General features: G+C 44.8%; 1 protein-coding gene across 2 annotated transcripts in view; it reads left to right on the forward strand.

The window, feature by feature from the left end:
- POF1B (POF1B actin binding protein) overlaps window positions 1-13,674 on the forward strand; it is a 53,685-nt gene that overhangs the window by 12,366 nt on the left and 27,645 nt on the right. For both annotated transcript variants that reach the window (XM_084814017.1, XM_084814016.1), the window contains exons 2-3: window positions 11,839-11,919; window positions 13,574-13,660. In XM_084814017.1, coding sequence (XP_084670143.1) covers window positions 11,839-11,919; window positions 13,574-13,660 — 168 coding nt within the window. The remainder of the gene's footprint in view (window positions 1-11,838; window positions 11,920-13,573; window positions 13,661-13,674) is intronic.

Raw genomic sequence — 13,674 nt, forward strand, 5'->3', positions numbered from 1 at the left:
AGTGTGCATGTGATTGCAGCCTCACTCTCTTACACATAGAGGAGTGCTTAGTCTTGGCATTCACAAAGGGTGTGAAGACCCAAGTTTTTGTGAGCTTTGTTGTCTGAGCATGGGAAAATTACTGATATCGTACAGTGTTCATAGTTTTCTGCAGTAGTGACAGCCCCTTTGGCAAGAGTGCCACGAGCCAAGTCGAAATAATGAATTATGCCATATGTATGCAGTTCTGAGTCACTGGAATCAGTTGCACTTGTTTTGCTGCCATTATTCTAGTGTGTACTTTGTTTACTTATAGGAGACGAGGAAATGGCTACCGGTCATCTTTCCTATCATGAATATCAAATAGAGTTCTTCTTTCCTTTTGATTCAGCTTTCTTGAAGCCTTGCTTACAGCAACCCCTGGTTGCTTGTAGCAAGTTTTAATCCTAAGTGTGTTTACTAGGAACTAAGGGTGCAATCCTACGCATGTTTAGACAGAAAAAAAAGTCCTACAGTCCCCAGCATGCCCCAGCCAGCCATGCATCGGCAGCATCGACAGGTCCCTGCATCCAAAGAGCTTCAATAGAAACAATAGAAGGACAGATGATTACATGTATGCAGAGCTTGGTTACAGTTGGGAATGGAGTTTAAGGTGTTAATGTATTATTCTAATTTGCCTAGGCATTTAACTGATAGGATTTATCCAGTTGTCATTGGCTTGATCTTACATTGTCACTGCTGTTAAGTTTTCATGCTGCTCTGTTTTATCTTTCAGCCTGTTCTGTTGGGTTTTTAATAATTATTGCAGTGATTATGTAGTTTTGCGTGTCTCATTGAACACACACATTGACAGGCTTTAAAAAAAATACATATGTTTTGAATATTTATTTTATTTATTACACTTCTATTCTATTCTATTCCGCCCAATAGCCCAAGCTCTCTGGTTTCTCTTAATATTTTGTGAACTACCCAATCTTCCCCAACCTGGTGCCCTTCACATGTGTTGGGTGACAACACTCATTATCCACAACCATGGTCCATACTGGCTGGGGCTGATGGGAGCTGTCATCGAAGACATCTAGAGGGCAGGTTGGGGAAGGCTGGGATTAGCTGACAGCCATGTGGAAAAGGTGGATTTAATTTAAAGATGCGTATAAGGCCGTTTAGGTGACTTTCAGTGCATTCTGATTCATGTCTGGTCAGATGTCAGCCCCACTGAGTTCAACAGGGTAACTCCTAGATAAATATGATAGGATTACAGCCTAAAGGGCTGCTTAGAATCATAGAATAGTAGGGTTGGAAGGGGCTTATAAGACCATCAAGTCCAACCCCTGGCTCAGTGCAGGGATCCAAGTCAAAGCATCCCTGACAGGTGGCTGTCCAGCCTTGTCTTGAATGCCTCCAGTGTGGGAGAGCCCCCCGCCTCCCTAGGTAATTGGTTCCATTCTCATATTGCTCTAACAGTCAGGAAGTTTCTCCTGATGTTCACCCGGAATCTGGCTTCCTGTAACTTGAGCCCATTATTTTGTGTCCTGCACTCTGGGATGATCGAGAAGCTTCATAAGTTCCTTTTCCATGTGTACACTAGGGATGTCCATTGCTTTGAAATCCGGTTCTTCTTTGACTCAGCGGAGTTCTGCAGCAGGTAAGGCTCGATTTCAGTTTGTGAGCCCAGCTGCGGGCTTTTCCCTGATCCCCAGAAACTTTTTTTTTGCATGTTTAGGTGCTGAAAAAAGGAAAGGTTCCTCCTGCGCAAGCACCGGGTCATTACTGACCCCTAGAGGGATGCCGCTTGCACTGGCGTTTTCATGGCAGATTATAGCAGGGTGGTTTGCCATTGGCTTCCCCAGTCGTGACTACCTTTCCCCCAGCAAGCTGGGTACTCATTTTACCGACCTTGGAAGGATGGAAGGCTGAGTTGACCTGAGCCGGCTACCCGAGACCCGGCTTCCGCTGGGATTGAACTCAGGTCGTGGGGAGAGTTTCGGTTGCAATACTGCCGCCTACCACTCTGCGCCACACGAGGCTCTTTAGGTGCTGAACCCTATCCCTAAAATAGGTTCAGCACCTTGGATAGCTCCTCTAGAGTTCTGAATGGATCTGACTGAAACCTGGCCGTGGATTCACCGCTCCACTGACATCGGAGCCACCAGCCTCCACAGGACCTGGTATAAGGCTTCTTCCATGGTTCCTAAGCAGAACGCAGTTCCATTGCATGCAGCTATCTGTGAGCCATTACTGTGTTTAAAGTAGATATCTCCTGTTTGCTTAAAATGAGATCCTATCAGAAATACGGATTGCAGCAATTAAAATTGCATTCATGATTTCAGAAGAGCAAATACGGTCTTAACAAACACGTAAAAAGGTGGTGGGGTGGAAGGCTGTGGGAATACTTGAGAGCGTAATTCCTCACACCCTTATGCAAGCTGAATGCTGCATAAGCATTCAGGCAGGGTTGGCCTGATCCCTATTTATTTCTCTTGCCAGCGCTCTTGTGCTTTAATGTTTGCATGGCAGAGAGGAATCAACATGGGAAGCTTTTCCCATTGCTTTTAAAGAAGCGCAAAAACAGCACAAGGCAAAAATAATAATAATTAAAAAATGGCAGCCCTACTAACAGGTGTACATCTGTCTGTCTATTCTAGTCCAGATCACCCTTCCCCAACCTATTGCCCTCAGATGTTTTGGACTACACCTCTTATCAGCCCCAGACAGCATGCCCAATGTGTAATGGGAGTTGGAGTCCAAAACATCTGGTGGACACCAGGTTGGGGAAGAGTGCTTGGTACATGCTGCTTCCATTATACACATCAACCCCAAAGCTACTTTGTAGGTGCAATATCTACTTTCTTCTTTTTAATAATAATTATTTCTGTATCTGATTCATTTTCATAGAGCCACATAGGTAGAGTTTCCAGATGGTATCTCGGTATCCAGTGCCTAAAAGTGGCATATTTCCTCCAAATCTGCACCTATTTGGTTGTATGAATACCAAATAGCTAGCTTTAGTGCCACATCAGTCAACTGACTGATTAATTAAAGGATTTGTATCTTACCTTTCGCAGCAGCCTCAAGGCAGCCGGCAAGTACCACATCCTAAACAACACTGAGGTAGTGACTAAAATAAAAATAGTAAAGTGGCGAAACAGTCTATCAGAGGGGTGGATCAGTTTGTCATAAAAACAGATCTAAAAACTTGCTAGTAGCAGTTTATCTCTTGTTTTTCTTAAAGCGATAGTATTTGGAAGTTAGAATTTGTGTGGTACTTTGAAAGCAATGCAGAGTTGTGGCCTCTGATTGTAAAAAGATAAATGTGTTTGTTGGGGGTGGGGAGCCGCTACTTTGAAGCTTAAGGATTCCTGCATTCTTGGGTGGGTGGTATGCATTAGCTTCCATCCCCCAGGCCAGTGATCTGTTCACCCAGACATTGTTATCAACCCTACCACGAAGAGCCAGTCTCTCTTCCAATGTCTGCATTTTCTACATGTGCTGTGATGTACCATTGCTGCAAAAGAGATGCTTTCTTTGACTGATATCTCACAAGCAGCTATTTCAGCTCCTCCAAATGTTACCAGACACTCCCCCCCCCCTTGAGTTTCTCTGGGGATGGTCTGCATGCCATCAGGATTATCTGCTTCTTGAATTTTTGCAAAACAAATGCATTGTTTGGAATTGCGTGTGGAGGGGATGGCTTAAGGTGGACACAAGGAAAGCAGTAATACCTCTGTTCAGCTGGGTCATGGAAGGAGAGCATTGAAAACTACTGACCAAATCCGCTCCTTTAGGTTTCCCAGATAACACACCCCTTTCTCCTCTGTACTGATTGTTCGGTGCTTTCCTGGCTTTTGCACAGTTTTCTCCCCATTCTAAAAGATCAAACTGCCTCTCCTAAGATTTAGTTACTGCCAATAAGAGCATTAGGCTAAAATATGCTGGAATTTTACCCCCCACCTTTTCTTTTGGCCTTGCACACCACTGGAATGTAGCCCACAGAGCTTCTCTGAAATTGAAATTGTCCTCTGGGCTGAAAGGGGTTCAACACCCCTGGACTAAAACATGAGCCCCCAAAGCCAGAGATGGCACCTGTAAATCTTTTCCTTATGAGCTTTTCTAGATGAGGCTGTTAATCTGCTGTATCTACTTTCTGTTTCATTGCAGAATTGAGATCTGAGCTCTACACAAAGAGCCTTCCCTTTCCTGGTTTTCCCCTACATAAATTCTAGGAGGCACTGTGCTGTAGCAGAAGAATACAATTCCACAAGTAGGAAAATCGGTCTTCTTTTGCCTTCATACTCAGTTTTCCTCACTCTAAAAAAGCCTGTGATAGCGCTCTTAAAAATCAGAAGAGAAATTGGAGGGTGATGAGGTCTTCTAAAGAACCCATAAATAACCATGAGTAAGGAATGCAGAGCTCACAATAAATACCTTGTGTAGAAAAGCTCTGTATGTAGTTAAACTTTATTTTCTGCTATATATTACTTTATTTGCTGTTTTTAAAACCAGTGTTCATCCTCAGAGAAATCCTATGGTATAGCCCTTCTTGGACAGTAAAACATTGGAAAGCAAGTAGGTAGAGGACCACTTTTTCAAATGTTCTCTTGAGTAAACTAAAAACCCCTCTCTGTGCATAGAAAACTAGGATGACAGGAAGAAAAGAGGTAGGCTAGAATCCTTTTCCCCAGGAGCTGCTGTCTTTTCAAGGGCAGGGATTTTTAAATTTGTCTGTTTCTAATGTGTGGGAGTATTAAAGCTGCAGTCCCATTTTCACTTACTGGGGAGTAAGACCCATTGAATTCAGTGGGTCTTCCTTCTGAGTAGATGTGTAGAGGATTGCACCGTAAGCAATCTAAATCCCACCATCACCCGCATTTTGAAGTGATACAGTTCCAGGAGAGTTGCATGTTTTGTGTATGTTTTATACAGGCGGGCCTACTCTAGGGTGTGTGTGGGGGTGTGCATGCACTAGATGTGACTGGGTAGAGAGTGGGGGGTATATTTCTTTTATGTACCTTCCCCCCTCTACATCTAAAATGGGAGATGGGGGTTTACTGTTTAAGCAATAACTAAATAAATAAATGGGGGGGGGATGTCAATCTATGATTAGACATTTGCCAGTACAATCAAACTGGGGACTCTTTCCCTTCCTGTGAAGTAGCTCTTAGCTGATGGATTCTCATTTGGTAGGATCAAAGCCCTCCTGCTCTTGAAAACCAAGGAGCATTCTTGTTAACAAGAAGCATCCTGCAGGGGTGTTCAGTACCTTACCTTCTATGGGGTTTGGAAACTCATCCCTTATAAATCTCTGAAGATTAGACTTTGATTTCACTTAAAGATCTCCTTTCATTCCCTGGAACTGATGTGAGCTTGTGAGCCGATGAGACCAGCTCAGTAATTTTTGTAGCGTACTCCACCTAAGCTAGGGAGCTTAGAAGCACGAGTTATGTCTTTCCCAGGCCCCTGAGGCTGCTGGGTCCTGTTCCGGCAAGTTTACGAGGCTCTGCTGGAGAGGGTTTACTTTGAGAATATAAATGAAACTCCCCCCCCCCAAAAAAAGAGGAAGACAATAATGGAGTTCACTTCTGTATGGTACCATCTAAATTTAGAATGGCAGTGAGCACCTAGTTTGGTCAGGAGGACAGTTTAAGGCAGAGTAGCGAAGACCGTGTCTTCTTTCCCTCTTACGATGGGCTTCCACTGTGGATCAAACTACCTGTAGCTTAATTGTGTAATGTGTTGCTCAGGTGTATCTTTTTGTTTGTTTACTCTAGAGTAAGTGCATAAGTAACTCTAGAGTAAGTAAATTTCCCCCTCACCCTGGATGGAGGTTAAGGAAAAAAGCGGGGGGGGAACTCTTTGTTGACGCCAGTGGAGGCTTTTTCTCTTCTTTAACCCCTGTGTGTGGGAGCGGGGAAGGTTTAATCCTCTCCTCCTGGTGCATGGTGGTCCCAATCTGAATCAAGGTCACGCATACTTACTCTAGAGTAAAAAAAAAAAAAAAAGCGAAACCTCAGCTTTGACCTTGGTTTGGCTGGGTGAGGCGGAACATTCCAGGCTGCCATTCTGGAATGACCCTTCCAGACTGGCAGTTGTGGGGGGCGGGCAATTTCGGGGGGGGGGGCTTTGGGGCAAGACACCTTCAGTGCTGCTCCTCTCTCAGCATGGGGCCACTTCCTCCTCACCGCTGTCGCTGTTGTCGCCTGCTCCTTGTCGTCTTTGTTGCTACCTCCCTCAGGGTTACTGGGCAGAGAGATGGTGAGTAAGTAGACGGTGGTGCCTTGGGCTGCTCTCCTTGTTGCCCCTGCAGCAGAGGAATAGAGCTCGTGAGCAAGCAGGTAGCAGTGGTTCGGAGGAGGAGGAGCCGGTTTCTGGGCTCCCGGTGTCTTTCCCCTGCTGGTGGGCCAAGGGCCTTGGCAGGTGCCCCAACATGCCAGACCCAGGCTCCAGCCATGCAGACAGCCGTACTGCCTGGCGCCTGCCCTGAGACAGGAGAGGCGCTTGGATGATCCTTGACCAGGCCAGCTGTGCATGTTTCTTCCCTTTCTCTGAAAGTCAGCTATGCAGAGGAGTTGAGCCAGAGGGGTCATTTTGCCCCAGCCTTCCCCTACCTGGTGCTCTCTAGATGTTTGGGACTATGATCCTTGCCCATTGGCCATGCTGGCTGGGTCTGATGGGAGCTGGAGTTAAAAACAACTGAAAGGCACTAGTTTGCTTACCCCTGTACTACGGAGTAAGCCCCACTGAATAGAATGGGGAGTTGCTTCCAGGTAAGCACATCTAGGATTGTGTGGCTGTGCGCTTAGGAATCTGCAGTATACAAGGTGAGACTATTTTTCCATCTAGCCTGGTGTTGTCTCCTCTGACTGGAAGCGGCTCTCCAGGGTTTCAGGCAGGGGGAGGTTTTCCCATCCTTTTAACTGGAGGTGCCAAGGATTGGAACTGGGACCTTCCATGTGCGAAGCATGTGATTGACCAGTGAGTTATGCCCCATCCCGTCACGTAAAAGCCTTCCCTGCCAGCATCGTCCTGTTTTCCCCATTTCGATTTCTCGTGTCAATGTCAGGTTTTATCATCCGAAGTCCAGTAGACATGGGAGGAAAGGCAGAGGCATCTGTGTAATTCCGTGTCAAGTCAGCATCAACGCTCATAATGTTGAGGTATTCCAATTTGTGATGATTGGCATTTAGTTAGATTCTTTCCTGTGTGAGGTTTCTTCTTTTTTCTGACTCATCCGTTATAGGAGGCAGCTTGAAAAGTTGCCCTGGGCTTTCCGCACAGCCAGCAAGAGAGAACGTTAATTCTCAGTGTGAGATCTGTTGACCTACTTTGAAGCGGTTGTTATCAAATAAAGGACCCTTCCTTTTGTCAAAATAGATAGGCAACACAAAATAAACCCCCCATGTACTCATTCTTAAAATGTCTTTTGAAGGGTGAAATGAATTGCAGCAATCGTGGACAGTTGAACATAATTGGGGGCATGGTCCAGCCACCATTAAGCATTTCTAAGTTGCATTGAAATCAGTGTGGCCTAAAAGTGCACAACTATGGCTGTATCATCTATTAAGGATGTCTTCCATTTTAAATGGATTCCTTTCTATCAACATTATTATTCCAACAAGTATACTAGATGGACAGTATTCTAGATGGACAGTCTTTGTCATTTCCAAGAGACGAGCTAATAGTTGGCCCTGATCCTTGATTTTGCTACAGTGTTGTTCTCCAGCCATCCAGATGGGTTGGACTGCAACTCCTATCATTCCCAGCTGGCACAGATGTGCTGTGGTTTAGCGTGCATTCAGAAAACCAGTTTTCCCATATTATGGAAGGGCTCATAGTTGACTCTTCTGGGACTGTGTCAAATGATGGAATACAATACAGAATTGGTTCTCAGGTGATCCAGTTGTTGGCAGCACCCCAACACTCTACATAACTCTGATGGCCTTGGAACTGATCGTATGTCAGAACCTCCCATATGATCCAGTTCTGTCAATCCATCATCTAGCAATCCTCAAATCAAAACTTTCTTTTTTTCAAGTGGGGAAATTGACTCCACCCAACGTCACACAATCAGCAGCCTGTCCCAACAAGTCACTCGGTTTGTGCTTGCAATACAGTTCCTACGTTCTGGTTGTGTCAACAGGTTTTCATCACGTTGCATAGATAGGCAATTAGAGGACAGGAAAAGTGTGGTGTAGAGTGTTTATTTTAAAATAGTCATTTAGAGCACAACCATTTATGTGTCTACTCAGAAGTAAGACCCATTGAGTTCAATTGGGCTTACTCCCCGGTAAGTGGGTGTAGCAGGGGTCCTGAAACTTTTTGGACCTGTGGGAATTGGAGAAACTGCTGTGGGCACCACCACAAAATGGCTTCCATGGAGGATGTGGCTAGTCACGTAATGGCTGCCGTGGAGGCTTGGCTTGTCAAGAGGTGTGTGTGTGTGTGTGTGTGTGTGTAGTGGGGGGGGAGAGAAATAGTGAGGATAGAGGCTGGGGTGGAGGGAATGGAAAGAGTTGCTTCCTGGTCTGCCCAATCTTCTTCTGTCCACAGAGACCTTTCCTTTTTGTGCTCTCTCTCTCTCTCTCTCTCTCTCTGTGTCATCCCAGCCTCTAGCCTTGCTATTTCTCTCCCGCAACCCCTTTTCTTGCTCTTTCTCTCCCTTTCTGATCCCCAGCCTCCTCCTTTCTCTCCTTTACTAGCCCCTAGCCTTGCTGTTTCTCTCCCTTTCCAATCCCCAGCCTCCTCCTTTCTCTCCATTACTAGCCCCTAGCCTTGCTCTTTCTCTCCCTTTCTGATCCCCAGCCTCCCCCTTTCTCTCCTTTCCTAGCCCCTAGCCTTGCTCTTTCTCTCCCTTTCCAATCCCCAGCCTCCCCCTTTCTCTCCTTTCCTAGCCCCTAGCCTTGCTCTTTCTCTCCCTTTCCAATCCCCAGCCTCCTCCTTTCTCTCCTTTACTAGCCCCTAGCCTTGCTCTTTCTCTCCCTTTCCAATCCCCAGCCTCCTCCTTTCTCTCCTTTACTAGCCCCTAGCCTTGCTCTTTCTCTCCCTTTCCAATCCCCAGCCTCCTCCTTTCTCTCCTTTACTAGCCCCTAGCCTTGCTCTTTCTCTCCCTTTCCAATCCCCAGCCTCCTCCTTTCTCTCCCTTTCTAGCCCCTATCCCATCCACCCCTTTATCTTGCTGTTTCTGTCCACTCTCTAGCCTTGCTATGTCTTCTCGCCATCTCTTCACCTCGCTGCCCACCCCCAGCCTTGCTCTTTCTCTTCCCCTTTGTCTTTCTTTCTCTTCCTGCCCGCTGAACAGCTGATCAGCGGCAGGTTCAGGAACAGGAAAGAGAGCCTGGCGCCGTAATCTTTTTTCATTTTTTTATATTATTTTTTTTTTAAGGGGGCAGGGAATGAACAGCTTTGTGGCATCATTGGAGCACTCCACTGGTGCCACCTGTGGTATAGGATTGCAGAATTAATTAATTAATTAATTAATTAATTAATTGCTAAGTGCAGTGGTGGCTGGTGGCTCCTATTTTGGTGGGGCTGTAAATCCACTCTGGGTTTCAGTCAGAACCAACCAGAACTCTAAAGGAGATATCCAAGGTGCTGAACCTATTTTGGGGGATACGGTTAGGCACTTTGGATAGCTCCTTTAGAGTTCTGGCTGGTTCTGACTGTGGATTCACAGCCCCACTGAAATCAAAGCCACTGGCCTCCACTGGCTATGTGGAAAATTGTTTACTTGCCAATAATAAGTGACCAAATGAATCTGCCTTAGACCATGTCTAAGGCAGATTGCTTGTCCATCTAGCTTTGCATTGTCTCCTCTGCCTGTTCCAGGGGCTCAGAAATAGGTCCTTCCCAGCACCGCCTACCTGAGATCTTTTAAGTGGAGATGCTGCAGATTGAACCTGGGACATTCTGTGTATGCTAAGCTTTGACTTCTCTCCTGTAGAACTCTCCAAAACATGGAGGTTCTATGCGAGCTAACCTCCATTAAAGGTCCTCAATTCAGTGGCTGTTTGCTAACGAGCACTGGAATTCCGATGCACGTGCAAAGTTTCCCCACCTGCTAGGCATTCCCTGTCCATTTAAATGGAGGGAGGCATTCTAGAATGTATTTTGGAACTTTTAGATACACTATGTGGTACCCTCCAGATGTTTGGGACTGCCACTCCCAGCATTCCTGACTGTTGGCCATGCTAGCTGGGGCTGATGGAAGTCCCATATACTTGGAGGGCACCAGGTTGGAGAAAGGAGGTCTATATTCTTCAGCTCCATTTTTGGTTGTTTTCTTTACCTAAATAATACAGGCGTGATACTTATTTTTAAAGGATCCTTGGTTAATTTTACAATTTTGGGAAAGCACTGTTTCCCAGTATAGGATAGAAATGATTTAAGCAGCCTTTAATCAAAAATTAAACTAAAAATATATGAGTTCTATATGTGATGATTGTCTTGGAGTGGTCTTGGCATGGAAGGAAGGTGATCAAGTAACACCGATGGAAATCGCTTCTCCATCACCATGTGAAAATCTTGCTTGTCCAACAAGCATTGGACGTAAAGTCTGTCATGCATTGGATCCCTTCAGACAACCTAATTCCTCTTTATTCCCACTGCATGGCTACTGTCAAAGTTTATGCATATGGGAGAAAAATGGTTGTCCGAATCTCCAGTGTGTACATAAATAGTTCCAATTAATCTGGGGGGGGGGGGGGGATGTGCCTCTCACCCCTTTGGCAAAATATGTCACGTTTTTGCCTGGCAAGGTTGAATACCAATGCTATTGTATACCTGTGTTTTGTATGGGTGGGGCTACAGCCAGGTTGCCACGACGAGGGATCTTTGCCTAAGGCATTTGTCAATCTTTCCCAATTGTGAGGTGGAGTTTTGAGCCCAGCTCAGATGTAACGCCCAGTTTTGAGTGGCCCAGCTCAGATGTGACTATGCTCTTATGCTCCCTCCCTCCTTCATGCACTCTGCTTAACTCAGCTCTTTCTGCTTTTGCACAAACCATAGTTTGCCATTACATCCAAACTGGGAAACAATGGTTTACGCTTTCCCTATAAACCAGGATTAGAAACCATAGTTTGAAGATGGTTTTCAGTCTGGACATGGAGGGCAAGGGCAAACCTTATCTTGCTGGTTTTAGGGTAAGCCTGAACCATAATTTGCAAGTTCGGATGTAGTGGTAGGTTTGTTAAAGTGGAAGTAATGAATTGAAGCAGAGTGTGTGAAGGAAAGAGGGAGAGGTTGGGGAAACACATGGTTTATTCCAGTAGTGCCACACCATGGCTTGGCATTACATGTGAACCAGACCAGCGTTGGGTCCAGTTAGGGATGTATGGGTTTTATTAAATCTGTTCCGTCTGTGTTTCGCAGATTGTCTGTATTTTTCGTTCTGTCATCCACTCATTGACGGAACCAGATTTTTGGTTCTAGTTTAATTTAATTCTATTTGTGCTAATGCACTCTTTCACAAATGTGTATTGGTTATTAGTTGCACTAATGCAAATTAGCAGAAATCCTCCCCTCTCCAAAGTGAAAAACCAGTCTGAGTCCATGGAATCTGTGTGACTCGGAAAAAGCCAGTCCACTGTGGTATCCGCAGGTCGGATTCATAGAATTCTGAACTCGTGTGAATACATTGCAGGTTTCTCCGACATCCCTAGTTCCAATACTCTGAGTTTCTTTAAAAATATGTCTATGTTATTCTGCCTGAACCTGAATTCCCAGTCACTTTTGCTTGAAAGTAATCTCTGCTGAATTTATGGGGCTTGCTTTCAAGGGTAATGCATTTAGGACCAGTCACCTTGGAGCTACTCCATTTTATTGCACTGCCGTAAGTACTATTCATTTGTTCTCTTTCATTTACAGGAAGTTGCATCTCCATCCTTGAAACTGTCTCCTTATTCCCAGGGCAGTGTCCGGAGGATTATATTAGAGAATCCTGAACAGGTAGGGGCACTTTATTGCTGTTGTAACAATCTGTGACATAATCCATGTCCTCTCGATCAAAGATGTTGGCTACTGTTTGTGTGTGTATGCTCTTATTATAGGCTGAGATCATTGTTTCAAGCAGGTTGATTCAAAGACTATATTCAGTTTCAGCCTTTAAAAAAAAGATTATTAATGGTTATTAAATTATAATTGTATTATTTAATTATTTAAATTATTAAATTATTATTTATTCAATAATAATCAAGCAATTATTTAATTATTTAATAAGTATTAAAATAATTATTAAATAATTATATTAAACAATAATACTCAGTGAAAGATTTGGATTTTCTGGGAAATTTTGAATCAGAAAATGTGACACTGCCCTGAATTGATTTGAGATCTAATTCAGAATGTTTGTTTTGCTTACATTTACTGGTAAACAAAACTTTAAATAAGGGATATGTCTCTAAGGGCTGGATGTGCCCCATCTCGTGTGATCTCGGATGCTAAGCAGGGTCATCCCTGGTTAGTACTTGGATGGGAGACCGCTTGGGAATTAGGCTTCTTGCACTGAGCAGGAGGTTGGACTCAATGGTCTTGTAGGCCCCTTCCAACCCTATGATTCTATGATGCTGTATTAATTCTGCATGCTGTATAAATATCTCAGAGTTTTTTCAATAGCCAAAAGTAGTTGAACCTGAGTTATCTGATTAAAATTAATCAATAACACACACTCACAGTGCAATCCTGTGCACGATTGCTTGTAAATAAGTCCCACCATATTGCATCCCTAGTGTGGTTTAAGTATTACATTCAGAGAAATTCAAAAGCCAGTATCCAATGGGGCCGTTGTGCAGGTGGCCTCTTCCACCAACACCGTTGCGCAAGTGGAACCCACCACTTGCGCAGTGAAGATTTAACACTTCCTATAGGAAGCCTCAAAACAAGCAGAAACACTCATTTCTGGATCAGGACAGGTCAGTGGAGCTCTCTTATGCAAGCTCCGCTGACCTGCCCCAATCCAGAAATGAGTGTTTTTCCACTTGCTCCTAGATGTGCAAGCGGTGGGTCTGTCTTGCAGAACAGAACTGGTGGGGGCATAACAGAATCGTCAGGGGCGCGGCGCCCTATTGGATACTGCCGATAGTTTTACTTGGAATTTATTCATTATTGAAATATTTCTATTGTTTTGTATTGTTTATCTGAAGCATTTTAACCCTGGTCTTGAGCCAGAAAGGCTCCCGTAGTAGCTGCTTGGCTTCTCCCAGTGATGTGAGCAGCAAGCAAACCAGAAACGGTTTGTTGGGCGTGATGTCTGAACCTGGGCTCCTGGTTTGTTGCTCTCTTTACAAGCCAGGATTCGTAACTGTTAACAAACCATGGTTTACAATCCTGGCTTGTAAAGGGAGCGACAAGCCAGGATCCCAAGTTCAGACAGCACGCTAAAGAAGCCACTTCTAGTTGTTTGGCTGCTTCTGCTAGGTGGAGGAGCCAAGTGAGAATGAACAGGCCGTGTGCAGTAATAGCTCACCAGAACCCTGGCTTGCCATTCTGTGCAAATGCAGCCAGCCACCTCTTCCAGAGCTCAGATTGGGCAACTCCTTTGCTTTGTAGCTGCTAGTGCAGTTGCCCATCTATAAATGTCGAACTGTTTTTTAAATACTTGCAGGAGCCACTGTCTCCACTTTTGAGAGGAGGAAATAATGTGATCTATGAGAAGACGATAAGAAAATATGAGCTGCTGAATCCAGATCAGGTAAGAAGACTCCC

This window comes from Heloderma suspectum, chromosome 9, assembly GCF_057233095.1.
Source record: "Heloderma suspectum isolate Gila_16-S chromosome 9, 16-S_ref, whole genome shotgun sequence".
Lineage (NCBI taxonomy): Eukaryota > Metazoa > Chordata > Lepidosauria > Squamata > Helodermatidae > Heloderma > Heloderma suspectum.